The sequence below is a fragment of the Chionomys nivalis genome, chromosome 2 (assembly GCF_950005125.1).
Source record: "Chionomys nivalis chromosome 2, mChiNiv1.1, whole genome shotgun sequence".
Classification (NCBI taxonomy): domain Eukaryota; kingdom Metazoa; phylum Chordata; class Mammalia; order Rodentia; family Cricetidae; genus Chionomys; species Chionomys nivalis.
Genome location: NC_080087.1, coordinates 85494665 through 85522187, shown reverse-complemented (window position 1 = coordinate 85522187; position 27523 = coordinate 85494665). Strand labels below are relative to the sequence as shown.

The window sequence follows — 27523 nt, the reverse complement described above, 5'->3', positions numbered from 1 at the left end:
CTAGTTCTGATAAACTGTGTTTTAGGGCAGTAATGCTAATGTAGAGACAGGATCAGGCAGAACACAACATGGCCTGTATCTCAGTCTTTATTGAAACTGCTTCCAAGACTTCCCAAGAAATGCGAACATAAGCCCAGAGAGCCTTCCAGATGCTGGGAGGGAATGTGTAGACTGGTTGTTTTAGGAGATCGTGGTCCCGATGAAAAACTCAGCCAACTGTTGTGACAGGGAAGATGGGTCATAAAAGAAGTAGATGGTTTTAGGTGAGGGAGGAGGGTGTGGGGTGCTTGGGAAGGGCAGTGGAACACAGTCTTCCCAGGGAGGATATGATGGTGTTTGAGCACTTGAGTTTGACTGCAGAGGCAATAGAGAACAGTCAGGGTATAGGAGGATAGCGAAGAGGACATGTCAGAGAGTTTTACCTTCAGATGTGGTCTTAGGAGCCAAGAGAGCTGGGATCTAAAAAGGGACAGATTAAGGACTGAATCTTCTATGACATTTTTTCTTGTCTGGTTGGATATTTTAAATTTATGACTATTGAGAGGAAAATTCTTCAAAGTATTTTTTCTGGAGCTCATTTCTAAATATGGTTTGTGTCAGTCTGAACTAAAAACATGGAACTTGCTGGGCTTTGAGCTTCATCGACAATGACTTAACTACTCTGCTTGGAGAATCTCCTGCAGTGTCTCCATGTTATCCAGGGGGAGACGTTTGGGTTTTGCTCTTGGGAGTTGGACATTTTGGTGTACTTACAAGTTATTTTCTCTCTTTCAGAAGGAACTGTCTGTGGTAGTGGTTCTCAACCTGTGGGTTGTGACTCCTTTGGGAGTCTTATATCAGATATCCTGCATACCAAATACTTATATTACTATTCATTACAATAGCAAAGTTACAATTATGAAGTAGCAGCAAAATAATTTTATGGTTGGGGTCACCACAACATGAGAGTCACAGCATCAGGAAGGTTGAGACCACTGGTCTGTGGCCTCATTATCTTAGTAGTTATAACAAGTTTATTGAAGTCCAATTTGCGTCTACGGCCATACCACTCTGAACACACCTGATCTCGTTTGAAGTTCAATTTGCATACCATATAATTCATTCATCATTTATAATTAAATTTTAGAATATTTTTGAAGCCAGGCATGGTAGAACAAACCTGTATTTCCAGCACCAGGGAGGCTGAGAGAGGAGGATCAATTTTTCATCATTCCACAGAAAGTCACTTCTCTTCTACCTGATCTGATCCTCTCCCTTTCCCCTATCGTTACATCTGTTGTTTCAGTGAATTACCTAAGATGGATATTTTGTGATAGTGTACCATGTGTACGTGCATTCAGGTGTACGTAATGGTATCCAGAAATCAATGTTGGGTGCATCTTTCTCAACTACTCAATTGTATTTTTTTTTTTTTTCTGGAGAGGGTTTTTCTGTATAACCCTGTCTGTCCTAGAACTCAACTCTGTAGATCAGGCTGACTTTGAACTTAGATCCACCTGCCTCTGCCTCCCAAGTGAGTGTTGGGGTTAAAGTTGTGTGCCACCGTTGCCTGGATATCTATTTATCTTTTTTAAAAGATTAAAAAATATTTTATGTGTATGGGTGTTGTGCCTGCATGTATTGTATGTCTGGAGTGGTGGACGGTTGTGCACTATTGTGAGGGTGCTGGGAATCAAGCCTGGGTCCCTTGCAAGTGCAGTGAGTGCTCTTAATTATAATTACTGAGCCATCTTTTCAGCTCCCTTTCAATATTTTATTTTTTTAAGGCTGAGTAATTTTCTACTGTTTGGTTGTGTCACATTTGCTTATCTGTTTGTCAGTTGATAAGATGGTTGATTTTGCAATTTTTGGTTGTTAGAAATACTTTGAATGTTTATGTGCTGTTTTTGCTGTAAACATGCTTTTCATTTCTCTTGGTATGTACACAGGAGTAGAGTGCCATGTGACAGCTCCATGTTTAACTATTTAACGAAGTGTCAGATGGTTTTCCAGAGTCTGCACTATTTTCCTTTCCTGCAACCAGTGTATGAAGATTATGGTCTCCCTACGTCCTTTCCAGCATTTGCTACTGTCTGTCATTTTCCTTATTGCCGGGCTAGTGGTTAAGAATTGGATTTTGTGGGTTTGATTTGTGTTTTCCTCACAGTGAGTGATTCTAAGCATCCTTTCATATGCTTTATACATGACACTGGAGAGTTCATCTATATGTGAGCGTCAGTTTGGGAACTGTAAAGAAACGAGTGTGTATTTGACTTCAGAAACAATGGGCATAGTTTAAGTGTACATACATGTGTGTGTAAACAGAAAGAGGCCATAAGCAGATTTGTGAATGGTAGATCACGGGCCTTCCAGAGAAACAGCTGGCATTCTCTAGCCATATTAAACCTGGCCTTGGGTGCGGGGCTTCTCTAACGGTCCTGAAGTCTGGCTATGCTTTTGGAAATGGAAACCTTTGTATCTGCCTGCCTTCTCCACAGTACTGGAGTGATGGTGATGATAGACCTCAGGGCCTCGCATAAACCAGGCCAGTGTTCCCACTGAGTTGTGTTTCCAGACTGCATCACCCATTTTTTTCCTTAATGCATTTATTTATTTATCTGTTTGTTTATTTTTGGATTTTTGAGGCAGGGCTCCTCAGCCTCCCAAGTGCTAGGATTAAAGGCATGTGCCACCATTGCCTGATGGGGGAGAGTCTTCTCAGGTTTTTAAGTGAATTTAGTTACCACGTTGGGTGACATTCTGTTGAAGGAGCGGCAGGCCGCCCGCATGGCTAGCTTATGCCCCAAAATAATTACACGGAAACTGTATTCTTTTAAACACTACTTGGCCCGTTAGTTCCAGCCTCTTATTGGCTAGCTCTTACATATTGATCTAACCCATTTCTAATATTCTGTGTAGCACCACGAGGTGGCTTACCAGGGAAGATCTTAACCTGCGTCTGTGTCTGGTGGGAGAATCATGGCGACTGCTTGACGAGGCTTCTTTCTCCCAGCATTCTGTTCTGTCTACTCCGCCTACCTAATTTTCTGTCCTATTAAAGGCCAAGCAGTTTCTTTATTTAACCAATGAAATTAAACACAAAACAGAAGACTCTGCCCCATCAATTGCCCACCTGGCTGCACCCCCCCATCTTAAAGTTACAGATATGCATCTGGTGCCGGGTTTCCTTCAGGTAGAGAGAGGTAACTTGACATAGGAGCCAGTTTCTTGGATTTACAAAACTGTAACACTGGGAAACAATCAGTGACTCACGGATGTCAGGTTTCAGATAGTCTGCCAGCTAACTTGTTGACTGTGGGGACCTGGCAGTCACAAAGCAGTGCTGTCCTTCGGTGCCAGCTTCTGAGGTGTGTGAAAGCAAATGAAATGGCACGATAATTGCAAGGTGTCAGTCAGAAAAACCCTCGTTGTGGGTGAGGTGACCCTGTTTCTACAGGTGACCAGTGAAGGAGTAGCAATGTCCCCGAGGAGTCACTAACTATGCAAAGCACTTGGTGCTCTGAAAGAACTGGGCACATGGCTAGAGAGTATTTGGTTGGCAGAAGCAGGTAGATCTTTGTGAGTTCAAGGCCAGCCTGGTCTACAGAGTGAGTTCTAGAACAACTAGGGCTACACAGAGAAACCTTGCCTCGAAAAACAAACAAAAGTTGGTAGAAAAGAATAAAAATGAAACTGAGGACCAAGCTGGTGAAAATTGTTGGGAGACGGCTGTTAGAATAGCTCCCACAGGCTGTAAGGTCAGTCAGTGGTTGCTAGTGAGCAGTAAGACTGAAAAGACCACAGGAAAGCCTACTTCACCGTTTATCTCATGCTCTCTCATAGACAGATAGGCTTCCTTAGATTTTGATTGACTATTTCAGACGGAAACACTTCATGGGAGATACTATGTATTTTGTTTAATGGCGAGCATTTCCCACTTAAAATTTTTTTAGATTTGTCTCATTTTATGTATATAAGGTTTTGCCTGCATGTATATGTCTTAGTATCACAAGCATGCCTGGTACCTGCTGAGGCTAGAAGAGGGTCTTCAATCCCCTGAAACTGGAGTTACAGATGATTGTGAGCTGGGAACCAAACCCAGGTCCTCTGTAAGAACAGCCAGTGATCTTAATAGCTGAGCTATCTCTCCAATTCCTTCTGCTTTTTATGAGGCTAGAATTAATCAATGGATTTGGGTATATTCAGGTTTGAGTCCTTCATCATAAATTTCCTCCTCAAATTATCATCTTGTCATTTAGACAGTGACTGATGAGCATTGGCTAGATCCACTGTTTCATCACAGTTGCAAAAGGTTGGTTTTCTTAGTATTTTATACATACTGGCTAGATTTGTTATTTTCTTAAGAGATTTATTTTATTTATTATGTAAACAGTGTTCTGTCTGCATGTTTGCCTGCACAACAGAAGAGGGTACCAGATCTCATTATGGATGGTTGTGAGCCACCATGTGGTTGCTGGAAGAGTAGTCAGTGCTTTTAACCTCTGAGGCATCTCTCTAGTCCCTAGATTTGTTATTTATTTATTTGTTTTTTTGAGCAGGGTTTCTCTGTAGCTATGGTGCCTATCCTTGAACTAGCCCTTGTGGACCAGGCTGCCCTCGAATGCACAGAGATCTGCCTGCCTCTGCCTCCCAAGTACTGGGATTAAAGGCGTGTGCCACCACCGCCTGGCTTGTTATTTTTAAACTTTAAACATTTTATTATTGTGTGTTTATGTGGTGAATGTGTACATACAAATGCCAGAGCACACGCGGGAGTTAGTTCTCTTTTTCTACTGTAGGACCCAGGGATCAAACTCAGGTTATCAGACCTGCACAACAATGCCTTTGCTCACCGAATCATCTCATTTTTCCTGTTTATGTATTTCTCAAGGCAAAAATGTTTGGAGAATTGGAGAAAGGATTGGATTTAATTAATACATATTGTATACATGCATTGAAATGTCATACTGAGTGGGATTAATATATATATATAATTGCTGTATGCCAATAAGAATATGTGAGTGCTTTTTTCATTGAAATACTAAATTTTTGTTGTTGTTAAAGGAATCTTTTTATTTAAATATAAAATTTAAAGTGTGTGTGTGTGTGTGCGCATGGAGGTAGATATATGTATGGAGAGGTCAGAGAACAACTTTTGGGAGTAGGTTTTCTCCTTGTATCTTTTCTGTTTGTTTGAGACAGGATTTCTCTGTATAGCCCTGGCTGTTCTGTAGCTCACTGAGTAGACCAGGCTGGTCTTGAACTCAAAGTGATCACTTCTTCTTCTTCCTCCTTGTTCTTCTTTCCTCCTCTTCCTTTTTCCTCCTTTTTAAAATTTTATTTATTTATTTATTTATTTATTAATTATGTATACAATATTCTGTCTGTGTGTATGCCTGCAGGCCAGAAGAGGGCACCAGACCCCCATTACAGATGGTTGTGAGCCACCATGTGGTTGCTGGGAATTGAACTCAGGACCTTTGGAAGAGCAGGCAATGTTCTTAACCGCTGAGCCATCTCTCCAACCCCTTCCTCCTTCTTCTTCCTCCTCCTCTTTATTCTTCCTTCTTCTTCCTCCTTTTTCTTCCTCCTCCTCCTCTTCCTTCTTCTTCCTCAAATGTATATATGTGTGCCTGTGTGGATGTGGGTGGCTGTGCATGCCTATGGAGTGGAGCACACCAGTTAATCTAGAATAGCTGGGATCCTCTGAGGAGCCTTCTGTTATAAGCTTGAGCTGCTGTACATGGGACTTTGACACAGGCTCTGAGGAATGAACTCAGGTCCTTATACTTGCAAGACAAGCACTGTAACAACTGAGCCACCCTCGCCCTAGAATTAGCCGTTCTTTTTGTTTTGTTTTGTTTTTTTGCACAGAGTTTCTTTGTGTAGTCTTGGCTGTCCTGGAACTCACACTGTAGACCAGGCTGGCCTTGAACTCACAGAGAACCACTTGCTTCTGCCTCCTGAGTGCTGGGATTAAAGGTTTGCCTACGACCACCAGGCAAGACTGATATTTTCAATTCAAATGAATGAAAGGATTTTTATTTGATTTTATATTTGCCAACAGTAAAACTAGAAAGGTACAGTCAAATTGTCAGGAGCATAATCCTCCCCTGTTCTTCCTCTTGGAGGGCAGATAGAAAGTGATGATTGGAACTTGCATCATTTGCTGATTAGCATTTCCGTGTAACCAGGACCTGACAACATCTGGTTGCTCCTGTCTGGTTCTCTGAAAGAAAAAAGAAGAAAAAGAGAAAAAGAAAGAGGTACAGTCAAACATGAGATAACAAAAGCTGGCTGTGATAGTTTACATATCTAATTCTAGCACTTGGGAGGATGAGGACCATGAGTTTGAGACCAGCCTGGGCTACATAGTGAGTTCTAGGCCATTCTGATAGAGTAAGAACCTGTCTCAAACCACCACTACCACCACCACCACCAACAACAACAACAGCAACGACAAAAAACAGCTGAACCTGGTGCTTCTCACTTATAATACCTGCATTTAGGAGGACAAGGCAGGAGGATCTCTGTAAATTTGAAGTCAGCCAGGGCTACATAGTAAGACCCCTATCTCAAGGGGGAAAAGTAAAACATAAAACAAAGAAAACATGGTGTAATTAATTCTATACCATTAAATATTTTTGAATTATGGAGCTGGGGAGTTGGCTTAGTGATAAAGTACTTGCTGTGTAAGTGTGAGAACTTGGGTTTGGATTTCCAGCACCCACATAGAAGACAGGTAAGATGGTATGTACCTGCAGTCTAATTGCTGGGGGCAGAGACAGGAGATCTCTGTGGCTTACTGGAGAGTCTGACTGACTCTGTATGCTCCAGACTCAGAGAAGGGTCGCATCTTTCTATAAAAAGAACACATTTTAGATGGAAAGAAACGTGTTTTGCATTCTTGCTTTTGTTTCTCTGTGTACCTTATACATAGCATTTTCATTGGTTTTGCGTTTTTTGTTTTGTTTTCATTTGACTACATGCCCAGCCTCGACACTTTTCAAAAATGTGTGTATATTATATTTAATAGGGAGGTGGCTCAGTGTACCAGTAAGATCATATCCTGTGTAAGCATAGAGATAGAAGTTCAGATCCCAGAATATATGTAAAAGGCTGGGTGTGGGTGCATGTGTATTGTGTCTGTAAGGGCAGAGACAGGAAAATTTCAAGGCTTGTTGACTGCCAGCCTAGCTCCAGGTTCAGTGAGACCATGTTTCGAAGGAATGTGTACAGCACAGACACAGCACACTCACAGGCATGTAATGTGTTTCTTTCTATGCCTTACTCCTCTATCACTTCTTCCTGTCTTCACCGTGGCAGCCATTAGTTCTTACTTCCTGGTTCTCAACTTTTGAATAGCACACCTTTCAGAAAATTTTCAGGTGTTTTCCTCTCCTCTTTTTTCATTTATTTATTTATTTATTATTACTATATTATTTGAATCAGTGTCTTGCTGTGTAGCTCACATTAACCTCAAACTCACTTATAGCACAGGCCTTGCTTTGTACTCAGGATCCTCCTACCTCAGCCACATAAGTTCTAGGCTTCAGGTATGCTTCGCCAAGCACAGGTATTTTTGTAGGGTCTAAAATACATATTTCTGGGGCTGGAGAGATGGCTCAGAGGTTAAGAGCATTGCCTGCTCTTCCAAAGGTCCTGAGTTCAATTCCTAGCATCCACATGGTGGCTCACAACCATCTGTAATGGGGTCTGATGCCCTCTTCTGGCCTGCAGGCATACACACAGACAGAATATTGTATACATAATAAATAAATAAATATTTAAAATGCATATTTCTTGACAGGAGAGTATAGTTTTGTTGGAGGAATGCTTGCCTAGCATGCTCGAAGCTCTGGGTTCAAGTCTCAAGACCATATAAATCTAGGCATGGTGAGTGTCACATTGTTACAGTGCAGCCTCTGATCCCAGCACTTAAGAGGTGGCTATAGGAGGATCAGAAGGAAAAATACCCTCAGCTATAGAGTGAGGTGTTTTGGGGATTATGTGTTTTTGTTTTTCAAGATAGGGTTTCTCTGTGTAGCCCTGGCTGTCCTGGAACTTGATCTGTAGACTAGGCTGGCCTTGAACTCACAAACATCCACCTGCCTCTGCCTCCTGAGTTCTGGGATTAAAGGCACGTGCCAACATTGCTGGCATTATATAGTGAGTTGGAAGCCAACCCTGGGCTGCATAAGACCCTGTGCACAGAATAAAATAAGGTTTATTTTTAAAGAACTGATATTTTCATCTTAGTTTTTTTTTTTTTTTTTTTTTTAAAGCTCTCACTATGAAGCCTAGTCTGGTCTCAAATTCACCGAGATCATCTTCTGCCCTCCTGAGTTCTGGGATTAGTAGCATGTGCTACCACACCTGGTTTAGTGTCCTTTGATGTCATTTTGGTTTGTCTTCATTATCGGGTGGTTACTAATAAAGAACTCTGGGCAGGCAAGATTACTTAGCAAGTAACCATGTAGTAGAAGAAGAGAAACAACTCCTCCAAGTTGCCCTTTGACCTCCATACACTCACTGTGGCATGTCTCTTTCTCTCTCTTACACACACACACACACACACACACACACAAGAAATGTAATATGATTTTTAAAAAATGAACTTATCCCAGCACTCGGGAGGCAGAGTCAGGCGGATCTCTGGGAGTTCGAGGCCAGCCTGGTCTAGAAGAGCTAGTTCCAGGACAGGAACCAAAAAGCTATGGAGAAACCCTGTCCGAAAAATCCAAAAAAAAAAAAAAAAAAAAAAAATGAACTTATTTGTTCGGCTGAGGTGTAGCTTGGTGATAGAGCGTTTGTCTAGCCCTAGCATAAGCTTAGCCCTTGGTGCCATCCCTAAACCAACCAACCAACCAACCCACCAACCAAACCTGCGTATATAAAGGTAATTAGCAGAAGGTTCCTCTTTCTGGCAGTCCTGTCCTTTGTGGGAACTGGCTGACTCAGTGGTCAAATGGGAAGTATAGAGGCAATGAAGCTGATTACATTGTTTCCCACCCCTAATCTCTGTAGCTGCCCACTCTGAGCTGGGCACTTACCCAGCTCCTCCAGGAAGCATTGCTCACCTCATTGTACCTCCTTGGCTCTGTGGAATCTAGGAAGTGGCCAGCACTGCTGTGCTGTATCTTAGAATACAATGCATTTCCTGAGCTCTCTTTCCTCTCAGCAGTGGCTTACATTTAAACAGACCTTCCTGTTAGGCTGATTCTCTTGTGAAGAGCTTTATTTACTACTGTGCTCCAGAGATTGGAGAGAATGCTGAAGGGAGTTGATGTGCTTCTTAACCTGCGGTCCTCCGTGAGTCTCCTCTGTGTTCTTCTATTGCCTACAACAGAGCCACCTACAACTCTGCTTTCTCTGTTGCCTGAATGACTGAAATGGGCTGAAAATTATTCTCTGGTTGAGACTAAGGATGTAGTGTGTAGATCGGTGATTTTTAGAGCGCTTGCCCACCATGGTGAGATCTGGATTTGATCCCTAACCCCCTCCACACACACACACATACACACATTGCATTCACAAATCAGAGCAATCAAATTTTAGTCAAACAGGAGCTTTTAATGAATTCATTCAGGGACTCATTTCTCTTTGTTTACTGTATTTAAGTAGAAATTAGTGTTCATGAAGCATGTGATACCTTCCATCTAGGGTAGTAGGTTTCTGTTTGGTTTAGGCATTGGGTAACTTAACAAAGCCTTTCTTGTTTGTCTGTACTGTTTTTCCAGACAAGCAGAGATAATGAAGCCTGCTTACCTTCTCTTGACTTGTGTGATATTATCAAACATTAATACTTAGTATGTGCCAGATATTATTCTGTTTTTGATATCTATAGACTGTTTATATATATTTATGTACATAAATAGATATGTGTATTCTGTTTTTGATATGTATAGACATGCAGAACCAGGACCTCATCCAGACAGTCAGACCTATAAGGCCATGCTTAACTAACCTCAGTACTGCTGACCTAAGTGGCCCCTAGAAGGAAGTGTGCTTCTACCACTTTCCTGAGCAAATAGCACTTCGAATTTTCCTTCTGGGGGCCCAAGGATGCTCTTTCGCTGGCTCTCCCATCTGGTTTCAAGAATGTTTTCTATTGTTTGAAATAGAATTTGTTGGTTAGTTTCGAGAAATGGATGTTGTAAATGATGTAATTGGGTCTGAGTTGTTGAGAACCTTTGCAGGTTGCTGTGCTATTGGATAGGTGTCATTCAGCCTACTGCTTTTCTGCTGTTTGAGAATTGTAAGCAGCATTAGGATTTATGAGTATGTTACTGGATGGCCTCACTGACTTGTGCAGCCTTTCACAGTACATATTTATGTCCATATTGCATGTGACTTCTTACGTTGTGAATGCTTTCCTGGTGATGATTCTTTTAAGAGGGTATGAAAGAAAAATGTCCTTTTAATGGATTGAGCAGTTTAACTCTTAGGAAGATGAATGTGGAAGAAATGATTTGCAAAACACTCAGGGAGAATTTTCTTTTAAAAAAAAATGTGAAAGTATAGGGCCTGAAAGGTGGCTCCATGGTTAAGAGCACTGGTTGCTCTTGCAGAGGACCTGGATTCAATTCCTAGCACCCACATAGTGTCTTATAACTATCCATAACTCTAGTTCCAGTGATCCGTAGCCCTCCTGTGACCTCCATATACATCAGGTACACAGAACATATATGTACATGAGGCACACAAAATAAATAAATCTTAAACATTTAAAAATTATCAAAGTAATATACCCAGATGCTGGTGTTTACGTGTGTGTGTGTACTCATTTTTAAACATGCATCTTTTACTTTATTATTTTATGGGTGTGGGTGCATGCTTGCACATCTGTATACCACTGTGCTGGTCAAGAAATCTGACTGCATTAATATAATAGTCACAACTCTCACTACCCACAGTCTCAGAATTTCATTATGGTTTTTAATCTGTGTGCTAATTTAGAAGCGTATTATTTATGAAGTTTAGAGGAATTGTAGTGTGATTTTTTTTTTTTTCCTTTTCCTTTCAATCCTTGGGATCAAATCTAAAGCCTTGGGGTGTGTTAGGCAAGAGATGAGGCAGGGGCGCTTGCTTGGTAGCCCAGATTGGCAATGTCTTCAGGCAGCCTGAAAGGAACTGTCTAGAGCCAAGAATACAAAAGTCACGGACTGAATATTAATTTCCACACAAAATTCATATGCTGAAACCAGTTTCCAACATAATGCCATTTAGAGGCAAACACTGGCAGGTGACTGATTAGTCATGAGTGTAAAGTCCTCTTGAGTGGATTAATGCATTTCACATTAGTCAGTGGAATATTAGTTTGAGGGGTTTTGTTTTCAGTGCTAGAGATTGACCCCCAAGGCCTTGTGTATGGTAAACACGCAATCTACCACTGAATTATATCCCAGCCGAATAAGGTATCTTTAAACTGAAACAAGGTTGTGGATTGATTTTTACTGGAAGTGTTTTGACTTCTTGCTCTAGGAAGCACTGCTCTGTAAGTCACATAGGAACAGGGGCTCAGGGTTTTCTGGCTGGTGACATTATCTAATAACCATGAGGAATGAGAGGCATGTGCCACTTGCTTCTTTCCCTGCTGGGAGTTTGCCTTTAGATGTTTTGATCATAATGTATCCTAAGTGTGGTTCTTAGTTTATCTTCCTAGACTGCATTTGCCCTCTTGGATGTGTGATTTTATTTTCACACATTTGTGAGCTTCTTAGGCCTCAGATAGTCTTTGTTCTGTCCACACTAGTATGCTTGAAGGTGTCCGTAGGTTTTTGAGAGTTGCGTCTTTCCTGTTTTTCTTCTTTCTATTCCTTAGTAAACCTGGGTTTACTGCTTCCTGTTCAGATCTGCTGTTGAGCCACATAATATATTTCTTGTGTTAGTTTTTGTGTTTTTAAACTCAGAATCCTGTCCTGTCTGTTCCCTTTGACAGGGTCTCACCGTACAGCTCAAGCTGGACTGATACCATGTACTTAAACCTAGGCTAGCTTTAAACTTTAGCATTCCTTCTGCCTCAGCTTCCCAAGTGCTGGGATTACAGCCATAAGCTACTCCATTTGTCTTGATTTTAGAATTTTTATTCATTTATTTAGTTTGTTTATTTGAGACAAGGTCTTTCTTTTAGCCCAGGCAGCCCTGTAGCCTAGGTTGGTCCTCTGCTGCCGCCTCCAAAGTGATGGGATTACAGGCGTGTAGCACTGTGCTTGGGATTTGTACAGCTCTTTTATGTTGTATGGTGGGATATGCACAGGTGTCATGCAAAATACTATCCCAGTTTACATATCCTCAGATTTGGGGACCACCAGTCTCTGGACCTCAGGGATTCCAGGAATGGCTCATCTCATTCGTTCTCTTGTAGCTTTGTGAGCCCTTTGAAGAGGAAACAAAAGAATACCAAATGTTGTGCAGGCCTTGTTCAAAGTGTTACCACTTAACTAGCCTTGGATTGATTAGTTGCATTATCTTTGTTAGAACTTGAGAAACTTTTCTTTGAGATGGGGCCTCCTGTAATCCAGGCTGGCCTGGAACACATTAGCATGACAATATGACCCTAAACCTTTTTTTGGTTTGTTTTTTGTTTTTTGAGACATAGTTTCTCTCCAACCCAGGTAGTTTTCTAACATTTTCCTTTTCATAGTTGAACTTCACCCTGTTCTGCTTCTGTGGAATTCATTATGGTGTCTGGTTGTGAGGCCCACAGTAGAGGGCAAAGCATTGCAGAAGTGTTCAGAATTGCTCTTTGTCTTACGGTCTCCCTGACTTCATCTTCCTTCTTTCCCCTTACAGGAAATGACTTAGAGGCCTTATGAATACATCTGTGCTTTCTTACTTCAGACTTTACTACAGGCCAATCCAGTCTGGAAGCACTTCTTATTAATGTTACAAGGAAACCGCTACCTCAGCAAACAAAAGAAAGAAGACACACATAACAATGCCATGCTTAAAGAAGACTTGTCTCCAGAAACCGTTACAGGAGATTTGGAAATTTTTAGCACTGAAAAGCAGCTTTCCAGGTAAATGGATTTGACAGGCAGGTTCTGTCAGTCCTGCAGAGGTGTGTTCTTCCTTAAGGACTTCTTGTGAAGTAACCCTTTCCGCCTAAATGCTGTTGACCAGCGTTGGGTTCTTTTTGGTATATAGAAGATACATTATATTACATTTTAAAAGTTAAGTTATTTTTCTGCTGTTGTAAATGTAAGTATCAAGATATTCTTGCAAAGCAATTATAAGTAAGCAGTTCCCTCAGCAAGCATATCTTTATGAGGGTAGGATGCTGAGCAGTTATACAGCATTTCAGATACACTTTTATTTTTGTCAGAATTCCTACCTACACTGAAAATTTTAATTATATAAGCCTGTTATTTTTCTCACCTTTATGTTGGATCACATGGTCACCTGCCTCGTGGAAATGCCTTTTTTAAAACTTAGATTTGCAGAACTCCACTATTTTTATACCTAGCTACAGTTTTGGAAAAAAAGGACTCAGAACCCTGACCTGCCAGTGGTCCCCGGAACAGTTCCCTACCCGCATGTATTGCTGCAGTGCCCAGGACAGTAAAATGGACTACAAGCGGCGCTTCCTGCTTGGCGGGTCCAAGCAGAAGGTGCAGCAGCACCAGCAGTACCCGATGCCTGAGTTGGGCCGAGCACTGAGCGCTCCCCTGGCATCCACGGCCCCCTCTGCCCCGCTGGGCAGTCTGACCGCTGCAGGCAGCTGCCACCATGCCATGCCCCACTCCACTCCCATTGCTGACATCCAGCAGGGCATCTCCAAGTACCTGGATGCCCTCAATGTCTTTTGCCGTGCTAGCACGTTCCTCACAGATCTCTTCAGCACCGTGTTCAGGAACTCACACTACTCGAAGGCCGCCATGCAGCTCAAAGATGTGCAGGAGCATGTGATGGAGGCTGCCAGCCGATTGACATCAGCCATAAAGCCCGAGATCGCCAAGATGCTCATGGAACTCAGTGCTGGGGCTGCAAACTTCACAGATCAGAAGGAGTTCAGTCTTCAGGACATTGAGGTAGAGTACTGTCCCCACAGGAAAATGTATTGCAGAGGTCAGTGAGGACCCTCAGTTTCCCCAAACTGCAGCAATGATAGCCTTTGTCCTTTTTCTGTTGGTATGATCTTCTTGTAAAAAGTTTGATGTCTTCAAGTTCTGATGCTTTCATTTCAAGTAGGTTAAAAGATCGCTGAGCAGGGTTAGGAAGAGTTAGAAAGCTCAGTGTTAATGTCATTGTTCAGGGGTATGAGGTCTCAGGTTCAATCCCAGCATGCTCAAAAGAAAAAGTTAAACTGATTGACCGATTGTCTGTATTTGATGTTTTTGTTTTTAATTTTTTTTCAAATTGGAAACTAATATCCAAATAATACACTATTAAAAGCACTTACTGAGAGGCAGGAGACATAATTCTGTGGTGATGCTCTTGCCTAATGTGTCTAAGGCCCTAGACTCAATCCCTGGTACTGCACAAACAAACAAGTGCTTAGAATTCTGAGTATCATCATAGGCTGTATTTTTGAGTTTTCTTTTTGTTTTTCAAGACAGGGTTTTTTTTTTTTGTGTGTGTGTAGTCCTGGCTGTCCTGGAACTAGCTCTTGTAGACCAGTCTGGCTTCAAAGTCACAAAGATCTGCCTGCTTTGCCTCCTGAGTGCTGGGATTAAAGGTGTGCATTACCACTGTGCAGCTTGAGTTTTCAGTCTATAGAATCGTTTCTATAAGAAATTTCCATATGTTTATAGAATAAATTAATTTCCAGCTCTCAATTCAAAGTTGTTTTCATTCAAATGTGTTTGATCTTAGTGTTTTTCTTGGGGTGTAGTAAAAATGAGATGCTCTTCTTTAGGACTCTAAACTGGAATCAAGTTTTATTCAGAATAAAGATGGCTTTTTTCCTTGACTTCCTTGAGGACATAATTTCTTTACTGTTCTTTTTTGTTTTAGTGGTGGGGCTGGAACCCAGAACTTTATGTATTCTCAGCAGATGCTGTGCCACTGAACTATGAGGTGTTTTTTTTTTTTTTTAAACTTTCATTCTGTTACATTGGGTTTTTTTTAGTACATTTATTTTTATTTTTTTATGTATAGATATTTTGCCTGCATGTATGTCTGTACCACTTGTGTGCTTGGTGCTTGCAGAGGCCAGAAGAGGGAATCAGATTCCCTAGGCACTGGAGTTATAGATGACTATAGCTATTCTGTGGGTGCTGGGAATCAAACCTGGGTACTCTGGAAGAGCAGCTAGTGTTCTTGTTTGTCTTTTAGATAGGGTCTCACTATGTCACCATGGCTGGTCTAGAATGCTATATGTGAGCCAGGCTTTCCTTGAACTCACAGAGTGCCTCTGCTTCCTGAGTCCTGGAGTTAAAGGCTTATGCCACCATGCTCAGCTCCAACTCTTAGAAAATGTGAAAGCCTGGGGTCTGGAGAGGTAGTTCAGAGGTTAAGAGTGTATACTGCTCTTCCTGGGGACCTGAGTTCAAGTTTGGTTCTCAGCATCCATTCAGGACAGCTCATGGCCACCTATAATTCCAGCTCCAAGGAGTTTGAGGTCTGAACTTATCCTTTGCAGACACACACACACGCACACGTGCACAAACCCACACACATAATTTAAAATAGATTCATTTTAAATTTAATCCTAGGGACTGTGTGTTCAGTGTGCTAGATTTGGTCCATAGTTTGCTGGCTTTGTTGTTACACATACATAATATTGGGTCATTTTTTATTATTATTAAATATGGGACATTTCATAGTTTGTATTACTCTTGTGGAGCCTTTTTAATCCTTTATCATCCCAGGTTGATTTTGTGTGTGTGTGTGTGCATGTGTTTCCAGTGTCAGGTCTTAAACCCAGGTTCTTTTTTATTTTCTTTTTTTTTAATTTTTTTATGATTTATTTATCTTTATTTTATGTGCATTGGTGTGAAGGTGTCAGATCTCCTAGAAATGGATTTTCAGACAGTTGTTAACTGCCATGTGGGTGCTGGGAATTGAACCTGGGTCCTCTGGAAGAGCAATCAGTGCTCTTAACCGCTGAGCCATTTCTCCAGCCCTAAACCCAGGTTCTTGTACACATTTGGCCTACATTTTACCGCAGAGCTACATATACCCTAGATTCATTCTACCCTATTCAGGTATATTTGTCGTTTCTGATTATTTTTATGATTGCATTTTTATAAAATGGCTCATCACATTTTAAGATTTTGTTGTTGTTGTTTTTTTTTTTTAATTCTATGTATAGGCTGGGAATGTAGTTCAGTAGTAGAGTGCTTGCCTTGTATATGTATTGACCCTGGGTAAATAAATAAAATGTTCACTAAAAATATGTGTAATTCTTCAAAGAAATTGATACGGTGAAATATAAAACTTAGCTAGGTATGGTAGCACATGCTTACAGTTCTGATGATCCAGAGGCAGAGACAGAAGGATTGTGAGTTTAAGACTACTCTGGACTGTATGTTGCCTGTTACAAAATATAACAAAGGCTGGAGATGCAGCTAGATGCATGATAAAGATGAAGCTTTATCCCTAGCTCTACAATAAATAGGAATGTAAAGCTTTGTGCTTTTCTTTCCCATCCTGTTTTTTCCATCCCCCAGAATGCCTGTGTACTCTGGTATATGCCATTCCAGACTGTCTGTGCACACACAAATGCACCACTTCATCTTTTATTGTTGTAATTTGTTTGCTTGTTTGAGACAGGTTCTTCCTGTGGCCGGCCTGGACTTACTGTGCAGACCAGACTGGTCTGGAACTCACACCATGTGTTGTGTTCAGCTACAGTATGCTTGGTTATTTTTTGACAGAGATGTATGACATTCTGCAAGCGTAGTTGCACCTCCCACCTCCCCCAGGAAATAGAGAACAGTGTTAAGTTTAAGTACATTGCTAGGGCTGCTATCCTAAGATGATGGAGGACTTGGAGGTTTATGTGGGATCCATGTTAAAGTGAGTGGTTCGTGTGAGCCTCACTTCTTAATGTTACCTGTAGTGCTGCCTTCTTCAGGTCACACCTCTGAGGTATGAGAAGACAGAGCTAGACCCACATACATGGCTTTGTCTCTAATAGTGGAGGACAGATGCCTTTGTTTCCCAGTCAGGACAGTTAGAGAACTATGAGACACAGGAGCATAGCGGATTACTGGGGCATGTGCTATTACCTACATTGGGGTTTGGTTTTTCGTTTTGTATTTTGAGACAGGTTTGCCCTAGAACTCACTATGTAGAGCAGTCTTCACCCAACTTGCAGGAGTCCTCCTGTGTACCTCCCGAGTGCTGGGATTACAGGCATGTTCTACCAGGCCTGCTTGTTCTCTGTTTTTTGATTTGGTGACAGGGTTTGAACTCACAGTCCTCTTGCCTCAGCCTCCCAAGTGTTGAGATTTCCACCATGTACTACCCTCCCGAGCTGGGAAATGCTACTGATGGTTTGCAGTTTAGAACTTTGACTTGGCTTTCCTCGCTGAAATTCTGATTAAAATAGTTGGAGGGCTTTTGTATATAATAGACTAAACAGGCTTTCTGTTTCCAATGTTAGTCTGGAAACTGGTTGCTGTTGATGAGTTTTGGAATCTGGGTCTGTTCTATGTGGAAAAACTGTCTTATAAATTAGTTTTAAAATGTGTCTGTCAGGGCTGGAGAGATGGCTCAGTGGTTAAGAGCACTGGTTGCTCTTCCAGAGGTTCTGAGCTCAGTTCCCAGCAACCACATGGTGGCTCACAACCATCTGTAATGAGATCTGGCTCCCTCCTCTGGCGTGTGGGCATACATGGAGGGAGAATATTGTATGCATAATAAATAAATAAATCTTTAAAATGTGTCTGTCAAGCAAACCCATAGATGTAACATTATATCTGAAAATGTTTTATTATATTCATTCACTTATTTATTTTGTGTGTTTTGTGTGGGTGTGTGTATACACACATGCTGGCACATCATGACTCTTACCTGTGAAAGCAGAGGAGTGTGCTCTCCTTCCACAATGTGGGGCCTGTAAATAGAACTTAAGTATTTAGGATTGGCAGGAAATCCCTTACCCACTGCACATCTCATCAGCCCAGCATTATACTTTCCCCCTAGAGCAGTATTACTGTTTCTAGAATTCTTTCTTTAAAGGTATTTATTTATTTTCATTTTATGTACATTGATATTTTGCCTGGATGTATGTCTGTGTGAGGGAGTTGGTTCCCTTGGAACTGGAGTTACAGACAGGTGTTAGCTGCCATGTGATTGCTGGGAATTGAACCTGGGTCCTCTGGAAAAGCAGCCAGCGCTCTTAACTGCTGAGCCATCTCTGTAGCCTGTTTTTCTTATATAGTATATTCCTATTCTACCAGAGTATAGTAGGGGGCGGTAGGGGTTCTCATCTACTGCTGACCAAACTCAGATGAAAATGCTAAGCATTTGGATTTTTTCTCCTGTTGGTCTTTTGTTGCTCCCTACCTCCCCCTCCCACTGTTTTATAATCAAAGCTCTAAGAGGCTGTTTAACATTCATTCTGGGGAAAGGAGTCTGAATGTTATGCATTGCATAATATGACTTGCTGTAGTTTCCATGGGCTTTGTCCCCAGCAAAGTTTATTTTGCATGTATAATAACGGAGAAGAACATGGCCTTCACAGTTGCTGGGCTGGTGAGCACAGTCAGTGCTCTCCTTGTGTGAGTTCTAGCTCTAGAAGGACTGGGTTAGTCCTCCAGAGTGGGTTGTTACAGAGGGAAGCCCTCCTCGTGTTTCCTGTTTGTCCTGCCGATGGTACTGTGCTGTTGGTTTTCTAGCCTCCAGAACTGCTGGCTGGACCCACCTTTCCTGTCAAAGCAGTGGGGAACAGGCACAGTACCTCCACAGCAGGAGCCAGGACTGTGTATCAGGGAAGTCCTTTAGGAGTTTTCAGACTCTTTCACCACATGTGACTTGTCATACCCCTCCCCCATCTGTGTTTTTAATAGACAGATAGTGCTGCCTGGCTCCATACAGCTGCAGGTGCTGACTGTATGCTCTGCTCCCCTGACTCTTCCCCAGGGTCCTGTCCTATATGCCTTCCAGTGGCTTACCCTTACCCTGAAATGTTGCAGTTGGAGCGTGAGTTGTGACTGTGGTGCTTCCTAGTTGACTAGTGCCCGTGACACTGGCGTGCCTGCCCAGGAAGTGAGCTATGAGCATGGAGTTGGAAGATCTGAATGACTCTGTTTCTCAGTGATCATAACAGCCTGAGCCTTGGTTTGCCTGTCTATACAATGAAATTACCACCCACCTTCAGTGCTCTCAGGAGATCAGGAACGGTTAGTACCTGTACACCCAGCGAATGGTCTCATCAGTGTTACAGCTTCTGATATGACCTGGCAGGTGCTGGGAAGCCTTCTCTGAAGAGTGGAGCAGCATTCTGTGTGAAAGCTGGGTGAGAGAGAAGTACCGGCAGGATGTCCTCTAACTGGAACACTTGGCAGTGGAGCCTTTGCTGCTACAGAGCACTCACCTCCAGTTCCTACCTGGTCCCCAAGACAGCAGCTTCCTTTCCCCTTTGTGTCGTGTGCTGCTCTCCCTCTTGTGGTCTAAAGGCTATTACCTGCATGGTGCTGGAACTGCTGGGACTTTGACATCATATTTTGAGGCAGGGTGTCTTTATGGCACAGGTGATCCTCTGTCTCAGCCTCCCCAGTGCTGGGAATATAGGTGAGTACCATCAAGTTAGGTTCCTGGCCAGCACTTTTTTTTAGTATAAACGCTCAAGAAAACCTCTTTTATCGATAAGTACTATTCTGTTTGCCTTGCACTTAGAATGGGGCATAGAAAAAGAAGTGGAGGGGCGTGTTCATTGAACATGCCTGTAAGTAGCCAAGAAGCATAGGATAAGCCACTGACAGATTTGACAGGCTCATTCCCCCATAGAGTCTCAAAGCTGTTAGTAGAATCAAAATGTGAATTTAGGAAAAATATGTTTTCCCATATTGGACGTGTTAGTTGTCCAAAGCTTTGATAGCCCACCTGGACATTTTTTTAAACAGTGAATTCCTCTGGACCTCTTGGGTCCTAGGAAAGTCCACTTGAGGGTTTTTCATATGGTGTTAATTTCAATGTTCTTTAAAAAAAAAAATGCCAAGCTGGCTAAAGTGAGTTGTCTGATTTCTCTTTTGATTTTGAATTGGTTTTGAATCACTTACAGTTAAACTTGTAGCTCATACTAAGAAAATACAGATGGTCCTGTGTTTTAGGTTTGTATTTATTAGAAAGTCACATAATATTAGTAAATCATATTTATTTGTGATTTATGCAACAATACTGCATGTATTGATTGCATATTTTATCGATGTCAGGTGCTGTTTCAGTCATGAGATGTACAGTAAAAAGCCAGGACTCTCCCTTTGTGTCTAGAGGAAGGCTGTGCTCTTAGCAGGGCTTGGAAGGAGAATCACTGAGAAGTTACATGTGAATAAAGAGTGGAAGGTGATGAGGGAACAAACCCAAGAGAATGAGGCAGAGGGAGCCTCTGCGCCAGGAGTCAGCCTAGAGCATTCGAAGAGCAGGGAGGCGCCTCCTTTGCTTGAAACAGAGTGAACAGAAGGGAGAGTATTGGGGAAGGGTTTTTTTTAATTGCATTTTATTTATTTGTGTATGTGTGCACATGTGTGGGTCACTGTACACACATGGAGTTCAGATGACAACTTTCGGGAGTTGTTTCTCTCCTGCCACGTGAATCCCAGGGATTCAACTTGTGTGTGACTTGGAGTACTTTCTGAGCCTCTCACATTCCTAGACAGTTCGAAAGGTAGAAAGTGCTGCTCTGGGTTTTTCTCTTAGAGAAGTCAGAGATGGGACACGGTGAGGCGAGTGTCCGAAGGGCTAGGAAGGGAGGGCAGCAGGATGGGCTCCTCAGTCCTGGTGTAGTGAACGGATGCTGTTTATCCACTGGCGTTCAATCGGTGTCAGCAGTAAGGCTCTGGTTTCACTTTGGGTCTCATTGTCTTTAGGACCAGGTCTCTGGGCAGGTGCTATGTAGACAGTTCAGAAACCCAGAATGGCCACGGGGCTCTCAGGATTCGTGCACTTGGAGGGGACTGTGCATTTTTTGCTGGCTTCTCAAGTCTGAAAGGCACACACCCATCTTTATCTCATTGAGCCCTGGCTTTTAGTTTGACATACTGACAGACTTCCTTGGAGTCCTGTAATTGCTCATGAATGTGTTTTTATTTTATTTTATTTATTTATTTATTTATTTATTTATTTTTTTTTTTTTTTTTTTAAATCGTGTCTCGTGCGGCCCCAGGCTGGACATGGCCGCCCGTCCCCCAGGCCGCCGAGAACTGCTCTACCCCTCCATTCCAGCCGCCAGGAGCAGCTGAGCTCAAGGCGGGCAAAGCTCGAGGGGACTTGAATGTGTTTGAAGTAACTTCTGTACTGACTCTTAAGAGCCTTAGTTCAAGTATTTTACCATTTGTTTTTAGACAGGTATAAGCCAAAAATACTATACAGCAGTAGTAATGGAAAATATTAGAAATTGTTTAAAAATATGATCTTCATTAACCTTAATGGAATTAAGTGTGTACAGGCTGTTGTTTTCCCTCCTAAAGATAAAAACCCATTGTTATGTCTTTGTTTTGACTAGTAGTTCCTTTTGCTTTTTATTTTTTGGAGGAAAGGTTTCTCTATGTTATCTTAGCTGGTCTGGAACTCACTGTGTAGATGAGACTAGCTTCAGATTCACAGATCTGCTTGCCTCTGTCCCCGGAGTGCTGAGATTAAAGGCATGTGCCACCATGCCTAGTTTTGACTAGTAAATCTTCCATAGCAAATTATGTTATTTCCTAACTATATATGACAAAGCCCAATGAAAATCCAAATTTTTACTGTCAATCAGAAAATGAAGTTCATATCATAAAAGGTTTATAGGGTTGGGTGTGATGACACATATTTTAGTCCTAGCACCTAGGAGTCAGGGACAGGTGGATATCTGTGAGTTGCAGAGTAGTCTGGTCTACAGAGTAAAATCCAGGCCCACTGGGGTTTTATATAGTAAGACCAAAGATAAAAGTATGTAACTGTGGTGTTTGAAAGAAAATGGCCCCCATAGGGAATGGCACTATTAGCAGGTATGGCCTTGTTAGAGGAGGTGTGTCACTGTGGAGGTGGACTTTGAGGTCTCCTGTATTCAAGCTATGCCCAGTGTCACAGTCGCTTCTACTTCCTGTGGCTCAAGATAGAGAACTCTTAGCTCCTTTTTCAGTACCATGTCTCTCATGTCTTTCTTCTTCTTCTTCTTTTTTTTTTTTTTTTTGGATTTTTCGAGACAGGGCTTCTCCGTAGCTTTTTGGTTCCTGTCCTGGAACACACTCTGTAGACCAGGCTGGCCTCGAACTCCCAGAGATCCACCTGCCTCTGCCTCCCGAGTGCTGGGATTAAAGGCGTGCGCCACCACTGCCCGGCCATGTCTCTCTTCTTGCTGTCATGCATCTTGCCATGACAATAATGGACTAAACCTGAAACTATAAGCCAGCCCCAATTAAATGTTCTCCTTTATAAGAGCTGCAGTGGTCATGGTGTCTCTTCACAGCGATAGAACACTGGCTAAGACAGTAACTCAGTCCTTCCTCCCTCCCTGAGACAGGGGCTCATAATGTAGCTCTGACTGTCCTGGAACTCACTATGTAGATCAGGCTGGCCTCGAACTCAGAGATCCACCTGCCTCTAACTCCCACCCAGCATTTTATTTTGTTTTGTTTGTTTGTTTGTTTGTTTTGAGACAGGGTTTCTCTTGTTCTGTAGACCATGCTGGCCTTGAACTCACAGAACCTGTCAGGCCTCTACTTCCCTAGTGCTGGGATTAAAGTTGTGTGCCACCACACCTGACCTGTTCCGGTTTTGTTAAGGCAACCATGTTGATGAGGCTTTATGGTATAGCATTGACACAGTCTCAGCAGTCTTACTCTTCCTCACGCTTTCTACCCTGTTAACTGCAATGGTCTCTGAACCTTAGATGCAGGATCTTTATTGTAGATGTATCAGTTGAGACTGGGTTCCACAACTTTGCATTTTGATTGGTTGTGGTTTTCTTTAATTCTCTTCTGTTGCAAAGAGAAGTTTCCTTGATGAGGGATGAAGACTACACTTATCTTTGGGTGTAAGGACAAATATTTAGAACATAGTTAGTGACTATACTGGTTCAGGAAGATGGTGGTTGTAGGTTCTCCTCCAAGATCTATGACTTCTCTAGCCCTGTGTAGTTGGCTGAGTTTTCAGTACCAGGAATAATTTCCCTTTTGTAGAGTAGGCCTTAGATTTAATTAGAGAACTGTCGGTTACTGTCAAGATATGCTTGCCACTATTGCACTTTTAGGGTTATTATGCCATGCTGGTCGTTGTGGTTCATAGGCATCATAGGTAGGACTGTTGGTTAACTTCCCTCCATTGGGAGCTTGCATGGTACGTTTTGGTGTTATAAAAGCTAATCCTCAGGAAGGAGGCATTCAGGTCAGATCTGGGTCAGGTCAGGTCTTCTGGGATCTGTGTGGTGTCTTCAGCAATAGAGATTTACCTTCTATCTTTGGGGACAGTCAAGAGAAATAGAAAGCCTATAATGTTTTGAGAGTCTTAGGCATCCATGACCAACTCAAAAGAGGACTTCTCGTGTCTGGTGTTGGGGGTTTTGTTAGGTAGTCTGTGACTCTCATGGGAGCATTGTCAGCCCAGATTTGGACATTTCATCTAAACTGTGTCTGCACATGATGTGTACACCAACTTACATGTAGTATAGCTATGTTTAGAAGGATAGTTAATAGTATGATTCCTTTTGTCTTTTTCGGATGTTATATTATTCTGATCCCTCCCTGACTAAAGCCCCTGCCATTTCCCTGTTTCTCCCTGCAGATCACTTGTACCCAGCCATTCCCCTCTCTGTTGCTCTCTTCCACAGTGACCCCCTTTACTTTCCTAGTCTCTGTAGCTAATTCAGCTCAGCTCTGGAGATTGTTAATTAAAACGCAAAAAGAGGCCAATGGCGCACGACTTTAATCTCAGCACCCAGGAAACAGAGTCAGGAGGATCTCTGTGAGTTTGAGTCCAGCCTGATCCCCATAGCAAGTTCCACCCCAAACCATGGCCTGCCTCAAAACAAAACAACAACAAAGGAAAAAACAGTAACAGTAATAAATAAAAAGAGAAAAATAAGGAATTAAGCAGTTTTTTGCTTTTCTGGTGTGTTATTTAACTAATAACTGAGTAGCCTGGATGGGTTAAAGAAATTTCTCTATAAAAGAATTGCACACCTCCCGTGGGGAAGGAATCACACAGTTAGAAAAGTTATTTTGTTGACCATGAGGAATTCAGTTACTCAAACAGTGGCTAGTAAAAGAGAATAAAGCCGTTTGGTGAAGGGTTGCTGGGAAATTGTATAAAGGAGGGATTAGGCCTTCTGTATCCAAATCCCAGTGATCAGTCTCAGTTTGTGTCACCAGAGCCAAGGCAGATGATGTTTCCCCGTGCGAAACAGTAAAAACTGCACAGGACAGCTCAGCTCCACATCATTCTTTTGGTACTGGAACCAAACCCAGGGGCAGATGGATTTGATTGATACACACTCAGCATTGTACTTTCCTGCTGAATTTCTCTTTAGTCCCTCATCATGCAGTCTTTACTTCTTCCTCTTGTTATAAACAGAGACCAGGAAAACCCTGAAATCGTCTAATCAAGCTTCTAGAATGAACTTTGAGCACATAGGCAATATGGGGTGTATATAGTGCATTGAGTAACAGTGCCACAAGAAAGTCATGTGACAGAAGGTGGACTGTTCTGTGGTCAGCTGACATGCTTTGCCCACAGCAGTTACATGAAAATGGGGAAAGGGTACGGTTCTAGATTAAAGGAGAAGAGAAACATAACAACAAAATGACCTTTTGGGGATCAAGACCAGTACTGATTAAGTTAATTTGAACTGACTCGGTGGTAGTGGTGCACGCCTTTAATCCCAGAACTGGAAGGCAGAGGCAGGCAGAGCTCTGTGAGGCCAGCATGAGTGACGACAAGGCTAGGCCAGCCGAAGTTACACAGAGAAACGCTTGTCATGGAAAAGAGTCCATTTGAGTTAAGTTTGAGTGTGTATTGTCTCTTGGTTGATTGGATTTTACTTTAAAACAAAAAGAGACGGAGGAAAAGGGGAAGATAGATGACTATAATGTGTCACAAAATGCAAGACAGAAGCCTTTTTGATGGATACATAGTGATGTTCTCTGCTTTGCTTTTGTGTATGCCTGGACATTTTCCAAGTGCAAAAAAAAAAATGGAGAAAGTTACAAATGCATGGTAGGAGTGCAGAGGACCTAATGAATAATTATATTTCTTGGCGAGGTTAGTATGTGTGAATTGATCTTCTAACAGCCCAGGCCATTACTAAGTAGCTTAGGAAACGCAGGGAAGTCAAGCAAGTACTGCACACCTGCATTCCCAGCACTCAGGAGACTGATGGAGGAGGATGGCGAGCTGCAGGCCAGCCGAGGCTATGCAGGGAGACCCTGTTGAAAGAAAGGGGAGGAAGAGTAGGGGAAGGAAGAAAGAAAAACCCAAGGAAAAAGTAGATTTCATGGGAAAATAATAAGGAATCATAAATAAGAGTTTGGAGAATATAATTTTAGGTGGGGCTAGCTTTCCTGATTTAATGCTTATGACTGTTGGTCAGTTTAGATTTCATGTGATTGAACAATGTCATGTTCTTGCAAACTTTCTTATCTTTAAAATCAAACTATCTGTAAAATAGTTGCCTAAAATCCTTCTGGACAGGGCTGCGGGTATAACTCAGTGCTGGAATGCTTGCTCGGCATGCACAAGGTCCTGAGTTCTATATCCAGCACCCCCAAAATCAGTCAGACTTAGAATCAGCACACAAGGGTTAAGTGTCCTGTGTGTCTGGGTCTGGTCCTTCTCCAGTGCCTCGGGCCATTGTTGTGTACTTGCCAAGCACAGCCCTTCTTGAGACCAGGCCTCCTGCCCCCCAGGCTAATGGTGGAATGTTCAGAACCAGGAAAGTGCAAGTAGCTGGGTGCGGAGAAACCCCTGTGAACACTTCCTGAGTGTAGAAGTCCTGAGCAGCCCCCAGCCGTCTGGTCTGCTTTGCTTTTTGCTCTCTGTACCAGCCACCCCCCTGATAAAATACAGAGGAAGTAGCGGTCAGCCTGCAGAGACCGGGAAGGGCAGAAAGTGCTCCAGGCCTGGTAGACCAGACAGATGAAAAGGCTGTGGCACTAGGTATATGCTGTGATGCACATGGAAAATGTCTTCAAGCTTGACTGTTTTCAGTTCAACTTTCAGACGTCTTCCACCCCACTTCCTGCCCACCCCAGACACACACACTCATCCAGAACCTCTCCTTCCTCCCTAACCTGGAAGAGACGTGAGGAGAGGGGAGGGCAGAGAGCAAGGAGAGGCTGTTAATTGCTTCCTAGTGCCCAGGCTCTCCTTCTTAATAAGAAGCTCTTTAGTTTTCAAGTGTCTTGTGCCTAGGTCACTCTTCCTATTCTCCATGACGACGCCTAGGTCACTCTTCCTATTCTCCATGACGACGCGTGGGGAAGTACTAGATGAGACTGCTAGGACTCCTGTGCAGGAAGACAAGTGTGCTCCTTCGTCTTTAGTCCTGTGTGCAGGCAGAACAGCTGAAGGTCAAGCCCCACACAGGTTAGAGGCCAGTAAGAGATTGTAGTAGTTTAGACCGGCACAGTTACATACTTGGGTTTGTTTGTTTTGGGGGTATTTTTTGTTTGTTTGTTTTTGATGCAGAGTCTCATGGAGCTCAGGCTGGCCTTGAATTCACTAAATACCCAAGAATGACTTTGAATCCGGCTGCTTCCACCTTCCAGGGTAGGGATTTCAAAAGTGTACCACCATACTTAGTTTAGGACTAGTTTCTTAATAAGGTAAAAATGTGTTATGTAGAGTTTGCTGTTTTAACTGTTAATAAGTGTTTGGTTTAGTAACGGTAAAAACATTTACATGGAGCTGTGTGGTGGTGCACACCTTTAATCCCAGCACTCGAGAGCCAGAGACAGGTGGATCTCTGTGAGTTTGAGGCCAGCCTGGTCTAAGTGAGTTCCAGGACAGACTCCAAAACTGCAGAGAAACCCTGTCTCAGAAAAAACAAAACTCACATGATATATAGCCACCACCATCCATCTAGAACTTATTAAGCTCTGAAAATGGGTGAGTGGGTGGTTTGTATGTAATTACTTGTTTTATGTGTGAGTGGGCATCCCATGCCACTGCACATGAATAGGTCAGAACAACTTTGGGAAGTTGGCTCTCACCTTTCTCCTAGTCTCTGCTACTGCTCCATATACTCTAGGCTCGCTGACTTCAAACTTGTGTCTCCCCTTCTCAGTCACCATAGGAGTGTGGGATTTCAAATGGGTATTACCGCATCTGGATTTTTGCATGGGTTCTGGGGATCAGGCTTTCACACTTGGACTGCTAGGACTTCTTTCCCCCACCTAACCAACTCCCAGCCCTGATGAGTATTTTAGTTGTGTATGTTTGGGATTTTTGTTGTTGT

The 27523-nt window shown here is 42.5% G+C and overlaps 1 protein-coding gene and 1 non-coding gene across 5 annotated transcripts in view; both read left to right on the top strand.

The window, feature by feature from the left end:
* Garre1 (granule associated Rac and RHOG effector 1) overlaps nt 1–27523 on the top strand; it is an 85150-nt gene that overhangs the window by 15676 nt on the left and 41951 nt on the right. For all 4 annotated transcript variants that reach the window (XM_057761908.1, XM_057761906.1, XM_057761907.1 and 1 more), the window contains exon 2: nt 12775–14012. In XM_057761908.1, the coding sequence (XP_057617891.1) occupies nt 13518–14012 (495 nt within the window). In that variant the 5' untranslated portion in view covers nt 12775–13517. The remainder of the gene's footprint in view (nt 1–12774; nt 14013–27523) is intronic.
* Nucleotides 6071–6205, top strand: LOC130870583 (U8 small nucleolar RNA). Its single transcript, XR_009056727.1, has one exon. It is a non-coding gene; the product is annotated as a U8 small nucleolar RNA (small nucleolar RNA).